The following is a 19,949-nucleotide window of genomic DNA, read 5'->3' on the forward strand; positions in this document are numbered from 1 at the left end:
CAATACATTAAATCTATGAATTTGATTGAATTGGATATAACAAGTTTGTTTAAATAAGTTATTAATATCAAGTGATATATTTTAAAAATAATAGATTAAATAAGTTAAAATTTAAATAAATATTTTTTAATATAATATGAGTCGGTGCACCACAACCCACAACCCGTTTATAGCGGGTTTGGACTGCAATTTGATACTCAAATTATACTCATGTTTTTTAGCCCAAACTTTATACAGGCTAACTCGAACTCGTTTCAGTAGATATATATAATGAGAACATGAGGTGATAAGTAATAATTTCTAAAAATACAAAGTTGAGATACAAAAGCATGTCCTTTTATTTTGTACTCATAAAAACCTTTGCAATGATGTAGAAATGTAAATATTAATATATTTTTAATACAAAAATGGGAAAAAGTGACTTTGAAAACTATCAATAGGTTTTTATTGCACAAAAATTAAGTATAAATTATGTTAAAAATTAAAGAAAGTGTTATGTGAGAATTGGACTAGACCGGGCAGTCCGATCGATCCGATCACTGACCAGACTTGAAAATGATTATTGTTTGCGTTATTAACCGAATGAGGAGTTGGACCGCTTTGAACCAGAGAAATGTTAGTCCGACAATGTTAAACCTGGTTAAACTGAAATAACTTGGGAAGTAAACCGATGATTCACTTAAAAATTTAAAAATGAAACATTAATGTTTTGTTTTACTCTGGTCTAAACAATATGAAGATATGTTACTTCATTATAATTATATATAATTATTAATTATATAAAACTTACATTTATATATAATTATATATATTGATAAAAATTATTAATTATATTTGAAATCACTTGATATGATCAGATAGTTTAACTGTTTAAACCAGTTACTATATATCTATGAAAACGTTTGGGGTAAACCAATTGAGTTTTTATCCAAGGTATAAATACGCATTAATTTTTTGTAGTGTTAATAATATAGAAACGTTTTATACTACTTTGACAACCTTTCATTTTTCCTAAATCTTAACCGAAAGCTTGAATGATAAATGTATGATCAAAGTATTTACATCGTTAAAAACTGTACGCATTAATGAAAAGCGGAGATTAAAAATGAGTGTTATGAATATTGCAAGAAAAATATTCTCATTTTTAGCATTGATTAGTTATTAGTAACAGTTATGTATATATTTATTTTGGTTACGGTTTTTTTTTCATGATTATGAAAAAAGTGAAATATGGAAATTACACCAATATAATCACACAAACGTAATTTGTTATGTTTTCAATAAAAAAAGGTTGAGATCTAGGAAACAAAAATAAGGTTGACTTGTCTTATCTAAGAAACCTTTTTTACCAAGACAAAGATAACGAAACAAAAGAAACACTTTCATTTCAATCCAAACCAATTTACCGGAACATGTTTAAACAAAATATATTAAAAGGAAATGATTCATGTTAAGTAACGTGCAGTGAAAATACATGCCTAGATATTTGGTAATATTTTACACTACAATGCAGATCAAGGAAAAGAGTGAAAAAGAAACGCTAAGTTACATGTTTTGCATCATATCATGTGCACTGGTTGGCAGTTAACTTAGCCATTCTGTTAATCTGACCAACCACAATCACTCACACGGCCGCACCACTTCTGAGCCACTAATATCAACTCAACCTGTTTGCTGGTAAAGATTTTCTTCTTGAAATGATCTCAGCTGCCCAACTTTTTCCGATTTCAGTTTGGAACTTCCCTGAAGATCAAATAAAATATGAAGAGGTTGAAACAGGTTCTAATAAAAGATATGAAAATGTTCAGTTATAAGAAAAGTTCAATTCTACCTGCTGTTGAAAGGAAAAATTCATCTAACACCTTTCCATGTTCTGTCACAAAGAACAATAAAATTTGAGATACTTGAGCATTACAAAGTATATTATAAATAGTGTTCAGTAAGGAAGAATTATCAGCTACCAAAAAGCTCAGAATTGGGTTGTGTAACAATTCCAAACTTATAAGGTACTATGATAGTTCGAATTCAAAGGCGATATGAAAATGGATCCATGTATAACTTACCAGTTTCATATTCCAGGGCTTGTAGAATCAATTCAACCTGGTCAAAATTTAGAGGAGCAAGGCAATGTAATCAGAAAGCAACCACAATATAACAATAGTTATGGTTAATGTTATGATGACATAAGAGAATAAAGTATAATTTATCTAGCTGAAATTTTCATCTGATCCAAGTTATCACCGATGTTAATTAACTCTAACCATTTTACCCCTCTAAAGTTCAAAAAACACAGTTTATTCCGGTGAACTCCTTGAAGATTAAAAAACATTAGAATTGCTAACTTAGTTGAAATTGATCATGGACAGTCACTTGTCATTTGTGTTATAATCTTTTGTGCCACAACTTCACCAATAGAGTCCAAAACTTGTTCAATGCTGTTAGTAACCAGTATTCAGAGTGTCTCGCAATATTCTTTTTTATTGTTATGCATGGAACTTGCCAAATATCATCTCCCCCTGTCTCCTATTACTGTGTTCTAGAAGACAAAATTATATGTATTTTGGTAAATTCCATGTGATTTAAGGAAAAGAGACAACTATTTACAGTGTTTTAATATATTTAAGTGATTATACTGTAAGCTTCCGAAACTTGATGAACATAAAGCAATACTTATGCGTGCATAACTAAAAAATCTTAAAATACATTTTGATTTGATCAAATTGAATACTATAAGGCTACCGAAGCTACAATAAATGCAGCTTTCATGTTCCTTGGTGTAATGAGGCAATCTTTAGTTTGTTTTCCATCTAGATTTAGCCTTCAAGAAAGTTTTCATACTATCTAAACATTCAAATAACTTGCTCCTTTGGTCCAACCCTCTTTGATGGTAATGAAGATTACAAAATTTCCAGTGTTGTTTTTTTCTCATGATATATGGAGATCAAGCTTAGAAACAATAGGGTACTTACTGTCTAAGATAGCTGTTTTCATATGGAAAAATACTTTTGGGATTCTTGGTGAGCATTGGGTATGCACTTATATTTTGAAGTAGTTTTATATAGTTTGCTATAAAGGTTATGATGGTGCTTGGATGGACTAAATTGCCAGCATCTTTGACAGTGTCTCATCACCCCGAAACTTGTTGCGGCATATGATTATGTTCAATGGTTATTTTCGTCATGGCAATTTTAAGGGAAGTAGCCGTCTAATAAGTGCAGCCATGATACATTATTTTTCAATTTCTACCTTGCTTTTCTCATTTTGGAGCATATCTTACCCTCAGCGTCGTTGATAGTTCTAGTTACCCTCTTTTTCTCTGAAACATTTTTCTATTAAAAAAGAATCTGCAGCATCATCAAATGTGGCCCTTTTCACTCATTACATCCTCACCCGCAAAAAAGATAAATAAAGAAATAAAAGAATTTCAAATGGCCCACAACCTAAAAGACATGTTTAACTTAGGTTCTAATATCAAGGCTCGAAAAAAAAGGTCCCTTTTTATCAGGAAGCATATGTGTACCTTGTCAAAATCTTTTACAAGATTAGCCTCTAAAGAAGAATTGTTTTCATACTCTGACCAAAGTTCTTTGATCTCTTCAGCTGTGAATTAAAATATAGGACCTCAAAGTAAATTTGATGACATATATGGAAACTACAAAAAAACGCTGAGAAAAAATAATTTGCAAGTACCTCTCGTCCCTCCACCAAGAACATCACACATTTCATTCAAAGCTGCCTGCTCCCTTCTGCTCTTTTCAGCCTTGGGCACACCATCAGATGGTGTGATATCTCCACAATAGCTATTCAATGCAGCACAGAAGTCAGACTTCAAGATGAATGAGCAATATATCCAAGAAGAGTTGATTCCTTAGCTAATCTCCTTCTATCTTTCATTTAGAAATTTGCTTGAGGAAAAACAGTGTGTTCAGTGTTCATAATCACATACAATCAAGTCACAACTCATGGAAGAAAATCAAATTATTTAACATTCTTTTATGCAAATTTGCTTCCCTTGTACATGTTATAAACTCTACCTTCCACTGAAAAACAAATTGTAATATGATAGGAACCAGAAAACAGATAGAGATAAAATAGAAAAAGAACTTAGATAGAATAGTGCAGAAAAATAGTATATTAAAGTATGCTAGAAACAAGAGTGTATCCCGGACAATATGGGCATTGCAGTAAAGGAAAAAACAGAAAACAGTAAATGATGATTCCCAAAATGATGCCTACATTCACATAGCCTTCTCCTCCTCTTTATTCACCTTCTTTCCGAATCTTCTCTCCTCCTCACACCTTGCCATGTGTCATGTTAGTTAGAGTCATGTGTAACAAACTCTTTTCCTTTTCTGACTAATTTACCCTTATTCTCTTGATGCTTCTGCCTTCTTTTATATGCCCTTGTAATAGGAGGTCCATCATAATATAATTAGTTTCTGTGTTTATCTAATCTACCAACGTGTGTGGTGGTCCGACTTCCGAGTGGAAAGGAATCGGGTCCTTTAAGCATGTAGCCCTGGGTAATCCCGAGATTCATGTGTATGGAGAGATTCAGTTGGGAGGGGTCCCCACTTCAGCACCTAAGAGTTTGTTTGTGGGTTGGATTTTGGAGGGAAAGACTTGAGAGCCATGAAATACATTTGTGAGATGACTCTCAAGCCTTCTCTTCCCCTTCATTCTCCTCTAAAAACAAACTCACGAACAGACTGTAACAATGTGTTTGAAGTTGGTTTTTAGAGGGCTTCAAAAGGAAAGGGAATGGAAGACATATTTTTCAATTTTAAATTAAGAGAGTTACATAATGTTTTTATAAAAAAAATAGTGATATATTATTATGAGTTCCACCTTATCATTCCTTATTTATAAGAACATTAAATAACTTTTAATTTAAAATTGAAAAATATTTCTTCTCTTTCTTTTCCGTATGAAACCCTCCATCCAAACAGACCCTAACACTATCGGGTGAAGGATACTTTGGGAAACAAAAAAAATGGCTCATTTAGTATAAGTACTCCAGCTACATGTTTCAGCCAATTCCATCATTTAATAAGCAGAATCAATATGTAACAATTATAATGACAACATTTAATAACATGTTATTTATCCACTATCACGATTAAAGTGAGGAACTGCGTCATATACAAGTAACCAAACTTGGAAAGTCTGTCAAGAACAGGATAGTTACGTAACATAACATGAACTCATCCTATATAATGTATGCTACATTGCCCTTAAAAACTACCAATTATTGCAGCTTTCAAAGACTTGAGTTGCCACCTAGTTGTTTCCAAAGGAATTTGAAATTTTTAATTTCTACCCAACACTGGTAGCAAATCAACCTATGTAAATTTTGTCATTTAAGATTTAATACAAGTAACTGTAAAAACTATTCAGTAATAAGGAATCAGACAGATACCTTCTGCAATATCGTGAATGAGTGCTATTTTAATACATCTGCACAGAAGGAAAAAATAGTTTAAAGATAAATGCGGGATCGTCTAAAATAAATCTCGTCAATTTTTTATAAATAAAAGTAATTGTTTCTAGCATAAATAACAGGAATAGCAGCAAATAACCAAAGTAAATTCCTCCAGCAAAGATGAATCTACAGAGATAAGAAAGTCTGAGATGAAAATATACTTCCCCGTATAGGAAAAGTGCAAGAAACCATTTTAATTAACTCCGCAGTCTTTATGGACATCCAAAAAATATTTCTAAAAGATGCCAATATAGTAAACCAAACTGAACATCACACTATCACAAATACACTCCAATAAAACTTTTCGAGCCATATATGTATGACCCTAGCAATGTAACCTCACTACCCAACCAAAATAATGCTATAGTAGTCAATCTAACCTCAATGTACTTGCACTTAATTAGGGAATCTAAAGATGCATCTTACGACAGAACAAACCAATGGACTGAGATAGGGAGAGCAAACAGAAATAAGAATCAAATAAATTCAGATAAGAGAAATTCAATGGGAACCTTTCTCTATTCAATCCAGGAACATCGCCAGCAATCAATGCCATCAAAGACATGCGATACATATGGTCAGCAATCGATTCTCCACCTTTTATCCCAAGATTAACCCATCCTTTCCTCTTTGTGGTCTACAAGGTGCATATGTATGGCAAAAAGAGGTTACATATCATTCAATCACCAATGCGGAACCAATCTAAATCTTCAAAAAAAAAGTTCACATCATACCATAGCATCATTTTTTATATGAACAAGTAAACTAATTATACACATGTAAAATAACTGGTTTCAAATGTCTAGTAAGGACAAATACAAAAGTTATAAAGCTTCCACTGTGACAGATCAACTTTAGCTATCCACAAACTACCAATGCAGAAGATGTAACAGCTCTCCAAGACTATTGTCAAAACAGTTTTTGTTTTCAATCTTTTAGAACTTCAGTACTAAAGTAACTAATTATTCATGAATAAAGAAGGCCGAAGAGAAAGCCAAGTTTGTCCACACAAAAATAACAAATCCAATGATGAAAGGAAAACCGAAGAAATAGGAAAGTCTAACAAAAATATGCACATAAGACCTAATATACTTAACATCTAATCCCTATAAAAAATCTGGGGGGAGAGGGCCTGACCAGGGGTTGCCCACCCATGGATCCGTCGAGGGTCTCATCATAAATCATGTCTATGGACAAATCATTTACATCCTATATCCTTATTAACAGTTTCACCTATATAGTTTTATTGATTGCACTCTACCTCATGTGGTTGGGCACATAGTTACATAATTATCTTACAGCATACCAAAATATCTGTGCCACGCACCACTTACCGGGTTCATCATAAAGGTGTCATAGATTAATGTAAAAAGTAACAAATTGTGTACCAAGTGAACACATATTTGTACACATACCACATACCAGGTAACTATGGTTGGGCAACTCTAAATTTGATCTACTCTCCTAATTAGGCTTTTATGTGTCTTCTTCCCACATGCCCTAACCACTTAAGACAAGATTCTAGAATCTTTTCTAATAGTTGTATAACCACAGCTTTCTCTCGAGTACATTCATTCCTAATATTATCTTGTCTAGTGTATCCACTTATAAAACATAACATTCTTATTTTTGCGCTATACTGAATTTACTCTACCAAAATTTCTCATATAACATGTCTTATGGCAGCATAATAATCCCTTGAGTGATACTTTTCTAACAAATAACAACCCAAGCACTTCACCAAACTTTTACTACAATAAAAAAGGGATTCAAATTGGGAATTTTACTATCACAAATACTCAGCAAAACAATCCACATACTTCCCAAAAAAAACCAGATATGAAAGACAGTGATAAATAGAAGACATAAACACAATTAATCTTTAATGGGTCGTAATAAATTTCAAAAATTGACATCAATATATGAAGAAAAGGGAAGTACCTTAAGCCGGTTACAGAGAGTAAGAAAATCAATAACAGAAGCAGAAGAAGATGAAGTAGAGAACCCAACACAGTGTTCCGAACTGACCCGTTTAATGGGTCCACCCGACCCATCAGAACCCGGTGGCTGAGACCGAACCGAAACGGGTCTTAGGTTAGGAACGTGGCAGAAGAAAATGGGTACCCGAGAAGAAGGGAAAGAGTGATATGGTGATGATTGCATGCAACAACGAGTTGCTGCTGCTGAAGAAGAACTAATCAACATTTTTGTTTTTTGGGAGTAAAAAATCTTTGGATTATTTTGTTTCTATTTACAGTAATAATGTTTGTAAAATGTAAATTTTGATTTTTGGTGAATGGAGTGAGAGAGAATAGAAGGCAAAGACAGAAAGTAGACAATAGTGTTTGTGTTTCGGCACTTGTCTGTGTTTAGTTTTTTTCATTACTACTCTTACCTTATCCTTTAACAATTAATCAGGTTGGATGATTGCCGCTCTAATGATTTTAGCATTTTAACCTATGTGGAAACTGAGTTGGGATTAATGGAGACACTCCTCCTTCTCCTCCTTTAAAAAATCAAAAGGGAATTATAATTTTTAATAACATATTTTTTTTTAATTATAATAAAATTATATTATAGGACTCGGTATAGTTCAATTAGATTGGGTTAGAATAAAGATGAGTCTTATCGATCTATGGCCCAGTTCGGATTCAAAATTAGATTTGGTCATTGTTTAGGGTCGGGTAGGGACCAATAATGACTCGACCTGATCCATCTCATAGTCACTCATTCATCATATTTGTATGTGTCTCTTTTCAAATGTGTACAGAATAATGACACATTTTTTGTTAAAAGTATCATTGATTCTCTAATTTTTCATCATATATATTTGATTAATAATATATACATATATCATTTTATATGTCAAATTACATCTTTATTATAATAAATAATATTGAAAATATTTTATCTAAATGAGTATCCATTATATTTAATTGGATCTAGGACTGGGTTCGTGTGTAAACGCTGACCCGAACGATATTTAAGATTGAGTTAGCTTCGGTACTAGGATTGAGTTCGGGTTTAGAAAAAAGACTCGGTCAATATTTATAGTCGGGTAAGGGATAAACATTTAATGCATCTCAACTCGGCTCATGCTTACCTCTAGTGGAGATGATCCTTGTTCGTGGAAACCAACTCGTTATTGGTTTGTCTGAGTACAATTTCATCCTAGTTGGTAAATAGTACACATTTGATGTCTCATAAGTTGTATCACTACATGCATCATCAGATGTGATTCGTTAAAAAATAGTTAATTATTAATTTTTGAAGTTAAATACATTTTTTCAACCGATCATATATAGTGACACAACTTGTGAGACAACATATATATTCTAGTTAGTAAATCTATTAAATTGTTATTATCCTCATTATATTTTTCACACGTTGTTGATCCTTAAAAAAAATCATGTGTACCATTTTAGTCTTTCTGGAAAAATAAAATTTTAAACTAGTACTCAATTATGGTAAATGTAAATGATAGTCCTTATCATGTATTATAAAATATGATAAAAATAATTAATATGACTCATATTTGATAATTTTTTATACTTTTCAACTTTTTAGAAATCAAATTAAGCGATAGTCCTTATATAGTATCATAAAACATGTTAAAAATAATTAATATGACTCATATTTAATACTTTTTTATATTTGTCAATTTTTTAGAAATCAAATTAGTACACAATTTTTTTTTGAGGGGACAAAATAAATCTTTATTTTATATTTTTATAAGTTTTAATTGTTTCACAAATAAATCTTTCTCATTAAATATTATGACAATATATTATAAATCGCACACGTGGCTGTTAGAGTTTCGATTAGATTTATTATTATCTCTTATATTTTCCTTCCTCCATGTGAAGTTGCAACCCTCACCTAGGACATTGTAAGGCAATCACGTGGGACAAAGATCAACTCCATTGCAACCATTATCTTGACATCAAAATCAATTTATATTTAGGACATTACAGATGAAGAGAAAAATATAAATTTACATACAAGTCAAAAGCTTTACCAAAATTATATACAGTCCATTGCAAGCTAAAGCAGAAGCAAGTTTTGAATATAAAGTTTTTATCCTTCTTCAAATACAAATAGTTTCACACCAAGAAGAAGAACGTAAGAAAAGAGAGATGAGCAAAGCTATAACAATTATTACTCATTATCCACTCTCAGTAAAAAAATTGTAATACCTAAGTTATTGCAATTAGTATCTCCAGTAAAGGCGGTCCTTCTCCTTCAAAAAATTATATATCGATTCAAAAAAATTAAAATGTTCTAAAAAAATATCAAATGTTACGATGTGTTGCGGGTAGGAATGTCAATGGGTACCTAAACTTACGAGTACTCGCCAGCAATATCTGCAATGAGTTTGGGTCTGTATTTTTGAACTCATGGATAGTTGGGACTGAAGAATTTGAAATTCGCCATTGAACAAGTCTAGATTTGGGTAATGAAGTATCTAGACTAGTAGTTCCTAAATCTAAATATATAGTAACATAACTCAACATAATTTTTGTTATAATTGTGATATTATGTTGTTACATTGATATTATGTTTGTTAAACCATAATTGTGATGTAATGTTATGTTTTTTTTCGATCGACAATAAAAACTTTATTGATGTAGGAAAAATAATTAGGAGAATAAGTGGTACTCCTATCCACGAAATTCCTACATCAACAAAGAGAAAGACAATATGATGGGTGTCTCACCCAATCTATTAGTGAAAAAGAGAAAAGAGGAAAACGAACATTGAGAAGTCCAAGAATGAATAAAAATAAGTTTCATCACATCATCTATTTGGAACCTCTTGTGCTAAAAAATGACTTTGTTCCTGATGTGCCAGATAGTCCAAATTGTCACAAACCAAAGAGCCACCCACCATTTTTGTTTCTTGTTCTCCAATCAAATAGCTTTTTCATGGATAGAGAGCATAGACATGACATTATTATGAATAATAGAAGGCAACCCAAAGCAAGAGTAAAGCTTTTGCCAAACCAAATATGCAACAGAACACGAAAAAACAAATGACTAGTAGATTCCTCCACCTCACCACAAAGAGAGCAAAGAAGGGTGTCTTGAGAAGTTAGCCCACCTCTATGAGCAAGGTTCACCTTAGTTGGTAACCTATCCAAAGCAATTTTCCACACTAAGCACTTCATCTTTGTCGGGGCATTACAATCCCAAAGTCTTTTGAAGAAAGTAATACACTGATTCCTTCCACTTTTTGTAGAGTTTGATAAGCATTTCTGAGTGAGTATTTTCCATTAGTATCGTGAATCCAAGACCAAGAGTCATCAATGTGATGTTTAGGCATTAAGCCGTGTAGTTGTCTAAGGAGTTTTGCAAATTCATATTCCTCCCAAATGAACAAACTCCTTCTCCATCTCAAGTTCCATGACCAAACCCTGTCATTCCATGTACCCAAGGAACAACGAACGCCTCTTTACCCAAAGCTACCTGAAACAATTTATGAAAAGAATTTTTGAAGGTATCACTCTCCACCCATAAATCAGTCCAGAATTTAATAGTAGAGCCACAACCTAGAGTCCTACGAATACCACCATTTACCCACCCACATCCTATTCCTTCCTATTCTGACTAAGATTTCCTAATTCTCTCCACCAAGAAGAGCCCCTCCTAAAGCATTCCAAATCACCCACCCTTGTACACCTTAAAAACCCATCTCCATACTTCAACTTTAGGACTTTCACCCAAAGAGAGTCTCCCTCAAATAACAATCTCCATCTTCATTTACCTAATAGAGATAGGTTAAACAAAAATAAATTCTTTATCCCAAGACCACCTTCCTCTTTGGGCCTACACACTTTCTCCCACCTCACCCAATGAATCCCTTTTCTCTCTTCCCTCTTCCCCTAGAGAAAACGTCTTTGGATTTTTTTCAATCACATTTATAACAGAAATTGGGGCTTTATAAAAAGAAAAGAAGTAGATAGGTAAGGAACAAAGTACCGATTTAAGAAGAGTAATCTTGCCACCAAAGGAGATGAACTTATGCTTCCAAAGATAAAGTTTCTTTTGGAAAGAATTAATGATAGGAGACCAAGTGAAGAGCCATTTAGGATTTGCCCCAACTGGGATTCCTAAGAATTTGAAAGGGACTGAACCAACAGCACAAAACAATTTATCCACTGCCTTCAAGATGAAGTCACGACTCGAGTTTAGACCCATGAAACAACTTTTATGGAAGTTAATTTTCAGCCCAAACGCCAATTCAAAACATTTAAGGATACTTTTCAGCACCATTACATTATGCTCAGAATTCTCTCCGATTAGAAGGGTGTCATCTGCATATTGAAGGTGGTAGATAGACACCGCATCATTTCCAACCTTATACCCAGAGTAAATATTCTTTGTCAATGTCACTCTGATGATGCCACTTAGACCTTCAGCAACAATAAGGAAGAGAAAAGGTGCTAAAGGATCGCCTTGCCTCAATCCTCTAGCCATATAAAATTCTTTAGTAGGGCTCCCGTTAACCAAAATAGATACATAATTTACCTGAAGCAAATTTCTTATCCACATCCTCCATTTAAGACAAAACCCCGACTTTTCCATCATACAAAGGAGAAACTCCCAATTCACTAAGTCATACGCCTGTTCAAAATCAACTTTAACAATAAAGCAATCTCTTTTCTTCTTCTTCCTAGCTTGCTCAACAACCTCATTTGCCACCACCACTCCATCCATGATAAATCTACCTTTGATGAATGCAGACTAACAATCAGAAATAACCAAGTGGATCACCTTTTTAATTCTAGCAGCAAGAAGCTTGTAGATAATCTTTTGGATGCAACCAATGAGGGAAATTGGACAAAAATCATTGAGGCCCTGGGGACTTTTGTTCTTTGGAATAAGAACAATAAATGAGGCATTGCATCCTCGAGGAAGATTCCCGCACCTATAGAAGTCATCCACCAAGTTGATCAAGTCGTCCTTAAGACAATCCTAGAAGTTTTGGAAGAAAGTAAAATTATAACCATCAGGTCCAGGATTTTTATCACCCTCACAAATCCAAATGGTTTCCTTGATCTCTTCAGTCTCAAATTTTGCAGTTAAGAAAACATTATTCTCATTAGACAAACAATTAAAATCAATACCATCAAGAGAAGGTATGCTCTGGTAGTTCTCATCAAACTTAGCCTCAAAGAATGATGCAATGTAGTTTTTAATTGTAACTGGGTCTTCAATCCATTCTCCATCAATATCCAAACCATTGATTTTCTTAAAACTCTGGTTTTTTTTAATAGACAAATGGAAAACTTAGAGTTAGAGTCACCTTCACGGATCCATCTTTGTTTGGATTTCTGCCAAAGAAGATTATCTTTTTGTCTAGAAAGACGTCACAACTCAGTAGTATCCGATGTCTAGCCATGACATCATTCTAAGTAAGACTACATGTGCTACCTTTTGCATCAACAAGATTAATAGCCACTACCTTGTCTTCAATTTGTCTATCCAACATACCAAATTGCTCTTTATTCCAACACTTCAAGACCACTTTAAGATGCTTTCATTTCTCCTTAAAAACAAAAGATCCCCTTCCACTGAACTCTAATTTCTTTCATTTATCAAAGACAAATTGACCAAATCTATGATCAGAAAGCCAACAATTATTTGTACGGAAAGGGGTCGGGCCCCAATCAGAAATATTAGTCTTGAGAAGAATTGGACAATGATATGAGAAAGTCCTTGGAAGACCCAATTGAACAAGATTGCCCCATTTGGTCAACCATCCATCGTTCACTAGGAATCTGTCAATCATGCTCATAGCCTTACTATTGGAAAGATGCCAAGTAAACTTCTTTCCATAGAGAGGTAAATCAAACAGCTCCACGTCGAGGGAAAATTGGTTAAACTCCTCACAATCTCTACTATAGTCGCGTCCAGTAATGCCTTTTCTTTCCTCCAGCTGAAGAATTGAGTTAAAGTCACCAACTAGACACCACAAACTATCATGATGACCCATAGAAGTACTCTTAGCTTCATCCCAAAACTTTCGCTTTCCCTCCAAATCACACGGACAATAGACATTCAAAATATAAGAAGACACATTATGCAAAGTCCATTTACCTTTCACTAGAACAAAATTTGTCTCATAAGAGATGTCCTCAACAATGAAAGAGTTATTGTTCCAAATACTCAGAATGCCTCCAGAGTTACCTACAGACGGTTTACAGGCCCAGTCAAAATTATCGCCACACCATAGAGATGAGCACAAATGCTTAACAATATTCTGAAGTTTAGTTTTTTGAATGCAAATGAAATCCGGTTTATATTTGCAAACCAAATCTCTGATTGCCTTCTTCTTCAATCTCCCTCCCAAACCTGTTATGTTGATAGTGCGATATTAGATGTTATATCGTATTATGTGATTAACAAACATAATATTATTATTTAAGAATATAAGATCACAATTATGAAGGAAAATATGTTTAGTTATATTACTATATATATTTAGGAATTGCAGGTGTCGATACCACATTACCTACACCCGTTTAACAACGAGTTTTAAAATCTTTGATCCCAACTATTAGCGGGTCCAAAAACACAAACACAAATCTGACCAGTTGCAAGTATTACTAGTGGGTACCCACTGGTGTGGCAACCCGTTATCGTCCATATTAGCAATATACATATAGCATCACTTCATTCCTTAAAATATATACCTTAATCATCATACCACCTTATTACTCCTCATAATAAAAGTAATCTACTCCATCTTCATTGAAATTTACTAAACAGTAATTACCAAAAGGATCCAAATTATTAGTTAGAAGTGGCAATGCGTCTCAGTGAGTTTGGATAATGCATTATCCAGACCCGTTCTATCAGTTTGGGATCCAGACCCGTCTCAGTGAGTTTGGATAATGCATTATCCTAACCCGTCTCAGTAAGTTTGGATAATGCGTCTCAGTGAGTTTGCGTAGCTATATATTGAGTCTGCGACCTATGGTCTTTGGGTACCTAGCATATATGTAGGTACCATAAATTCATAAAATATTTTAAAAAATTGGAAAACTTAGACACTCAAAAGAAGAAGAAAATGATTAACAATTATAAAACATAATTAAAGTACAAGTACACAACTTTAAATTGTCACCTTATTATAAATATTTTACTAAAAATATATTTTAAAATAAGACAATGAAGTATATCAAACATCTAATATCCACTCATTAACATAATATTACATCATAATTATATGATTATAACATAATGTCATTTTTAAGAACATAATATCACAATTATGAAAGAAAATATATTTAGTTATGTTACCATATACATTTAGTAATTGTTGGTCTCGATACCTTATTACCTACACTAGTTTAATAATGAGTTTTAAAATCTTTAATCTCAATTACCGGTTGGTCAAAAACACGAACACATATTTAACCCATTGTTGGTACTACTAATGTGTGCCCACTAGTTAGACAACTCATTATCATCTCTAGTGGCAATGTACAAATATTATATTAAATATATGGGACCAGATTTAAAAAAAAAATTGGTAAATAATTCTTATTAGTTTTAACATGTTAACAACATTATCTAATTGGTGAAGAAGTCAAATGTGACCAGGTTTAAATTAAAAAAAATGGGATGAAATTATAAATGACAATGGGGTGGATTTATACCATTTTATGCTTATCCAACCCTGAAATCCAATACTCAAACCTAAACATAATGAAACTAAAAAAGACTATCATCATCTAGGCTCCTCGAGTTTTGGGTAACCTGAACTTGTATCAAAACTGTCCAAAATCTATCACTTATCATTTAAATTGACCTCTTTATCCTTAAGTGTTACACCTATATATGTTATTTATAATTGTATATATATATATATATATACATATATATATATATATAAAAATAAGATAATGATATAATTTTATATTTATTATATAGATCAGTATCACTTATACCTAACCCGAATCGAATATTTTAAATTGGGAAAGCTGCAAAATTGAACCTAGCCAAAATGGATTTTCCATGATACAGACGAGTACCCACGAGTTGAAGTTAAGTTGTCATCCCTAGTTGAAATGTTATTTAACAAAACCTTCGGTAGGGTTTAATTTACTTTTAAAAAATATATAGACATTGAGAATTTGATTGTTGGAGAAAATGAATAGTAATAACGTTGACTCTTAAATTCTGTACCATCACCCTTTATAACTCAACTTCCACATAAATCACAATTGATTAAAGACCCTACAAAGAATGGCAATATATGAATCCAGCCTAATAGAACAAAGATAGTGACTTCTGACAAGTCAAAAGACCAAGGGAACAAGACATGGTACACGACACGTTGACTTTGCACCTTAATTAGAGTTATGTTCTTACAATCTAAGTTCTGAATCTGATAGAAGCAAACACCAAATTGAAGATTTTGTCTCCTCAGACTTTCTGCCAATGCCATATTCCCCACGAGTTGAAGAGTGATAGATTGACTTTTTAAGTGTATATGAAAATTTAGATAAATGGATCACCAACATCAATCATAAGCGCTTGATATTCTTCTTTACTTTGATAATATTATTTTACTTCAATATGTTTTCCCAAAGATTCTTATGCATACGTGAATTTATGTGCAATGTTATTAGTTTAAAGAAATATATAGCATGATTGAATTAAGATTTGGGTTATGGATAAGAGCAAAGCAAAGAGTGGTAGGATACTTATGTCATTTTATGAATATAATGTAAGTTTAATGTAGTCCTTGTTAGCTTAGATTAATGAAAATTGCATCACATATACATTATTTTTTCATTTAACACATCTCCATTATTTTTTTGGGTGATAACTTGCATGGTGACGCCATACGTTTTAAGAATAAAAGGAATATAATGAAATAATAAATATAGAATGGGATCAAGGTATTGGTATCGATCAAATAATGTGTTGCAAATAATATTATTCTTCAAAAAAACTCTTATAGCTGCATGATGCAAATTAAATCTTGTATATGGGTTTGAAATATTCATTTTACTTCCCATTAATACATTTTTTGTCTTACCATTTTATTTTTTGAAAATGCTAAATAAACATTATGTTCGTATTGACCTAGAGTATGTTAACTGAAGGGTCACGAGATTTTCATGATTTAGATTATTTATGCTAAAAAATTGACGTGTTTATATAATTAATGCTTGTGAAAGATTTAAAGATTAATATGTTTATATGGAGTTGTATAATTATTTAGTAATGATATACTCTTATTCTAAATTTTTCTATAAATTCTCCAACATTTTGACTATATTATTTATAAATCAATCGTTAACAAATAAAATATTACTTTATGACACGTTATTTTTTATGCAGGTTATATGATTTTTCATACTTTTTTTATAGCCAAGAAGAATAGTTATTTTTCATATTGCCACACACAAATATATGGAAGGGAAGTGATTAAAATATTCATTTCAACCTTAGTCTACATAATAAGTAGAAAATCAAATATAAACTTGTAAACATGCTTAAATTTTATTAGATATCTCCAATACATCCAATTCTTCTTCTGCTTTAACATTAAATTCATCTTTAGTCTATCACCATCAGCTTATTAATTTTCAATAATTAATCTCCTTCAATCACCACAAGCTTCAGTAGAACAGTAATAATAAGAAATCCAAACAAAAGAGAGTGAAAGATGCACTATAATATCAGCATCAACTTCTTATAAAGACAAAATATATTGGTACCACAAAACTTAAGTATCAACATATAATAATTATCACATGCTAGTGTTTGCATGGATAAAACTGAATATCTGCTGAATGGAGCTAGCTATATCTTCTGCTGTGAACCTTGAATCACTAGCAACCTGCATTAAACATACATATTACACAATTAACACAAAAAATCTTAAAGTAAAACCCAGATTTCAATTGATATATTTTGGTTCAAGACTTAAATTTACCTTGACATTGAATGAATAAAGAACTGTTTGGTCAATAGTGGTGATATTGGTATGAAGGATAATTAGCTGAAGATCTTCAAGTGCAGCAATGGTCTTGATCAATTGTCCTGGTCTCCTTCTTGATAGGATTTTGATTATTGCATCAAACCCTAGAAGCTTCACTTCTACATCAGCCAAACAAGACTTGTTCTCCACGGTTTCTTCGCGAATTCCGGTCTCTAACTCAACAAGCTTCATCTGATCATTTGGCAAAGTTGGACAGAATGGAGGTTGAATAGGTTGTTGTGTTTCAAGATATGGATCACCAACTTGTCTTGATTGTGCTTCTCCAAGTATTCTTCTCCTCTTCTGTGATTCTAAGCATTGTAGAAGTTGCTCCAATTCCCTCACAAACTCTATGGCTCCCCCAATTATAGATGCTTGATCACCCTATATACATAGTTAATTCAAACTTAATAAAGAGGATGATGAAGAAGTTTTATGGAAAATATAGCGCAACTTACATTTTTTTAATGGCTTAAATTTAAGGGTTAGTTACTCTATCCTCCATTTAGGTCAAGAGATAACTAGTTTTTATTGGCTTTTAGATTGCGATTTTGGTAGTCTTTTGCAAATATACATGACTGCTAACTGTGGTCATATTTATCATATTTTCCCACAATTGTGATAACCGTAATCACAACTTAAAACCTTACACTTGAAGTATTTGAAATGAACAACTTATGATTCACCCTTACAATAATATTATGTCAAAACGTTGTTATCCTAGCTAAAATAACTTATTATGAACATTCACATGTGAAATGATTTCTAGGTTTATGTGAAAATAGTTACATACCCTCTGCACGTAAGAACCAGGCATGAGGGATCTGAGAACACGAAGATGCTCATTCATTTGCTTCCTTCGGTTCCTTTCAACTGCTATGTGAGTCATGCGTTGGCTCTCAACTTCTTCACTTGTTTTCTCAGTTCTTGGCCTCTTCCTTTTGTTCTTGTTCTCCTTCACCGTAGAATTCCTATTCTGGAGTTCTTCATGCCCAAGAAACCGAATCTGCATTGAGTTGTTATCATCAGAAACCCAAGTTTCTTCATCTTGTCTAATCATTTCTTCCTCTGCACTTGCACCTACTCTTGACTTATCTTCCATGCTCATCATGTTGAACCTCTCATCATCATTTTGTGCTTCTTCATCACCGGCTTCTATGTTGTTCACCATCAATTTTTTGTCATTCAAGACAGGAAACTTGAGGAAGCAAATGGGGTCGATCCCAGTTTCTTCGCAATTCTTGGCTTGATTTAAGGCTAATTTGGGTCCGAAATCCGCAAACTGCATCACGTCTGCAAAACTCAGTTTATCAAAACTAGTTGCACCATAAAACCCTGATGGTGATATTTGTGGTGGTGGTTGTTGTTGAGGCATGTAATCAACCATAAGGTTGTTGTTTTCGCTAGAAGTTTCGCCTATTCGAAACTTCATTTGTTGTTGTTGTGGATAGAAATGGTTATGGTTTTGATTATCAAGAGAGTATTCAAGTGTGTTGAAACTTGGAGGCATGGGTGCCTGCAGAAAATATTCAAGGTTGGAACAAAACAACATAAGGTCTCTCTCTATGAGAGTAACAAGATCTAACATGATAAACTACTTGAAAGGAACCAAAAACATAAAAAAGTATCACTACAAAGTGCTATGTTTGTACCGAATAGTTCTGATCTTTCTCCATATTACTATTATCTTATATAGAAGATAACTTCAAGCTAAAGAAACCCTAAGCAACTTCATTTCATGTAAAGACAACCCCACAGAAGTTTCTTGAGGGCCCTCCACCTGAAGTATTGGTAAATCAATTAAATAACCAACATTATGTTAAAATCACAAAGTATATATGGTTATAATGAAGAACAAAAACAACAAAACATCAATTATTCTTTATTTTAAACTTGTATTATACACATGTATAAGGACTCAATATTGTATGCATCACAATATTATGATTTTTATAATTTTCACAACTACATTATAATCGTAGTTAATAGCAAATCAACTATATTTTCACACAATTATTAATAACTTTGTGGTTTTTTTATCTCTACCCACAACTTTACTACACCCATAATTTAAAACATATGTGTATATATTAACCAGATGAAACAGTAATATTTGATATAAGCTAATTAAGGAACCTGTTTGGAGTGACGGAAATTGGAAGGAGACAAGGATGAAAGTCAAGTGGGTCTTGGAGACTTTTGTAGAACAAAATCATGAAAGGTTGTGTACCCCACAAGAAGACCACCAGAAGAGAAAGATAGAAATGTGTGTTGTTATTTGAAGGGTGGTTGTGATTTTTTGTGTATATATAAATAATAGGCCATGTTGTGGGGTTGGGTTTGACTTGTTGATTGTCACAGATGAAAGAACATGATAGAGAGCCTAAGGTTGATTAAATTTACAATTCACATGTTCTTCTCCTTTTATTAATGTTTGTCACAAGCTACCAACGCTCTTGTGCTTACT

The 19,949-nt window shown here is 32.8% G+C and overlaps 2 protein-coding genes across 4 annotated transcripts; both read right to left on the minus strand.

Annotated features, from left to right (window-relative positions):
* On the minus strand, positions 1,365-7,776 carry LOC109336974 (HD domain-containing protein 2-like). The gene is made up of 8 exons (XM_019573830.1): positions 7,424-7,776; positions 5,995-6,119; positions 5,416-5,457; positions 3,691-3,797; positions 3,521-3,600; positions 2,064-2,100; positions 1,832-1,873; positions 1,365-1,743 (listed from the first exon to the last, which is right to left on the minus strand). Exons 1-8 carry the CDS (start codon positions 7,685-7,687, stop codon positions 1,658-1,660), a joined length of 783 nt encoding a protein of 260 aa, XP_019429375.1. The 5' UTR covers positions 7,688-7,776; the 3' UTR covers positions 1,365-1,657.
* On the minus strand, positions 4,257-19,266 carry LOC109336959 (transcription factor FAMA-like). 3 transcript variants are annotated; one of them, XM_019573822.1, is made up of 5 exons: positions 19,135-19,266; positions 18,276-18,998; positions 17,438-17,866; positions 17,220-17,341; positions 4,257-4,268 (listed from the first exon to the last, which is right to left on the minus strand). In XM_019573822.1, the coding sequence occupies exons 1-4, from the start codon at positions 19,156-19,158 to the stop codon at positions 17,252-17,254; spliced, it is 1,266 nt and encodes a 421-aa protein (XP_019429367.1). In that variant the 5' UTR covers positions 19,159-19,266; the 3' UTR covers positions 4,257-4,268; positions 17,220-17,251. The 3 variants fall into 3 exon arrangements, with proteins under 3 accessions (XP_019429367.1, XP_019429351.1, XP_019429360.1); XM_019573806.1 differs by lacking the exon at positions 19,135-19,266 and having other exon boundaries at positions 18,276-19,125; XM_019573815.1 differs by lacking the exons at positions 4,257-4,268; positions 19,135-19,266 and having other exon boundaries at positions 17,046-17,341; positions 18,276-19,125.

This window comes from Lupinus angustifolius, chromosome LG02, assembly GCF_001865875.1.
Source record: "Lupinus angustifolius cultivar Tanjil chromosome LG02, LupAngTanjil_v1.0, whole genome shotgun sequence".
Lineage (NCBI taxonomy): Eukaryota > Viridiplantae > Streptophyta > Magnoliopsida > Fabales > Fabaceae > Lupinus > Lupinus angustifolius.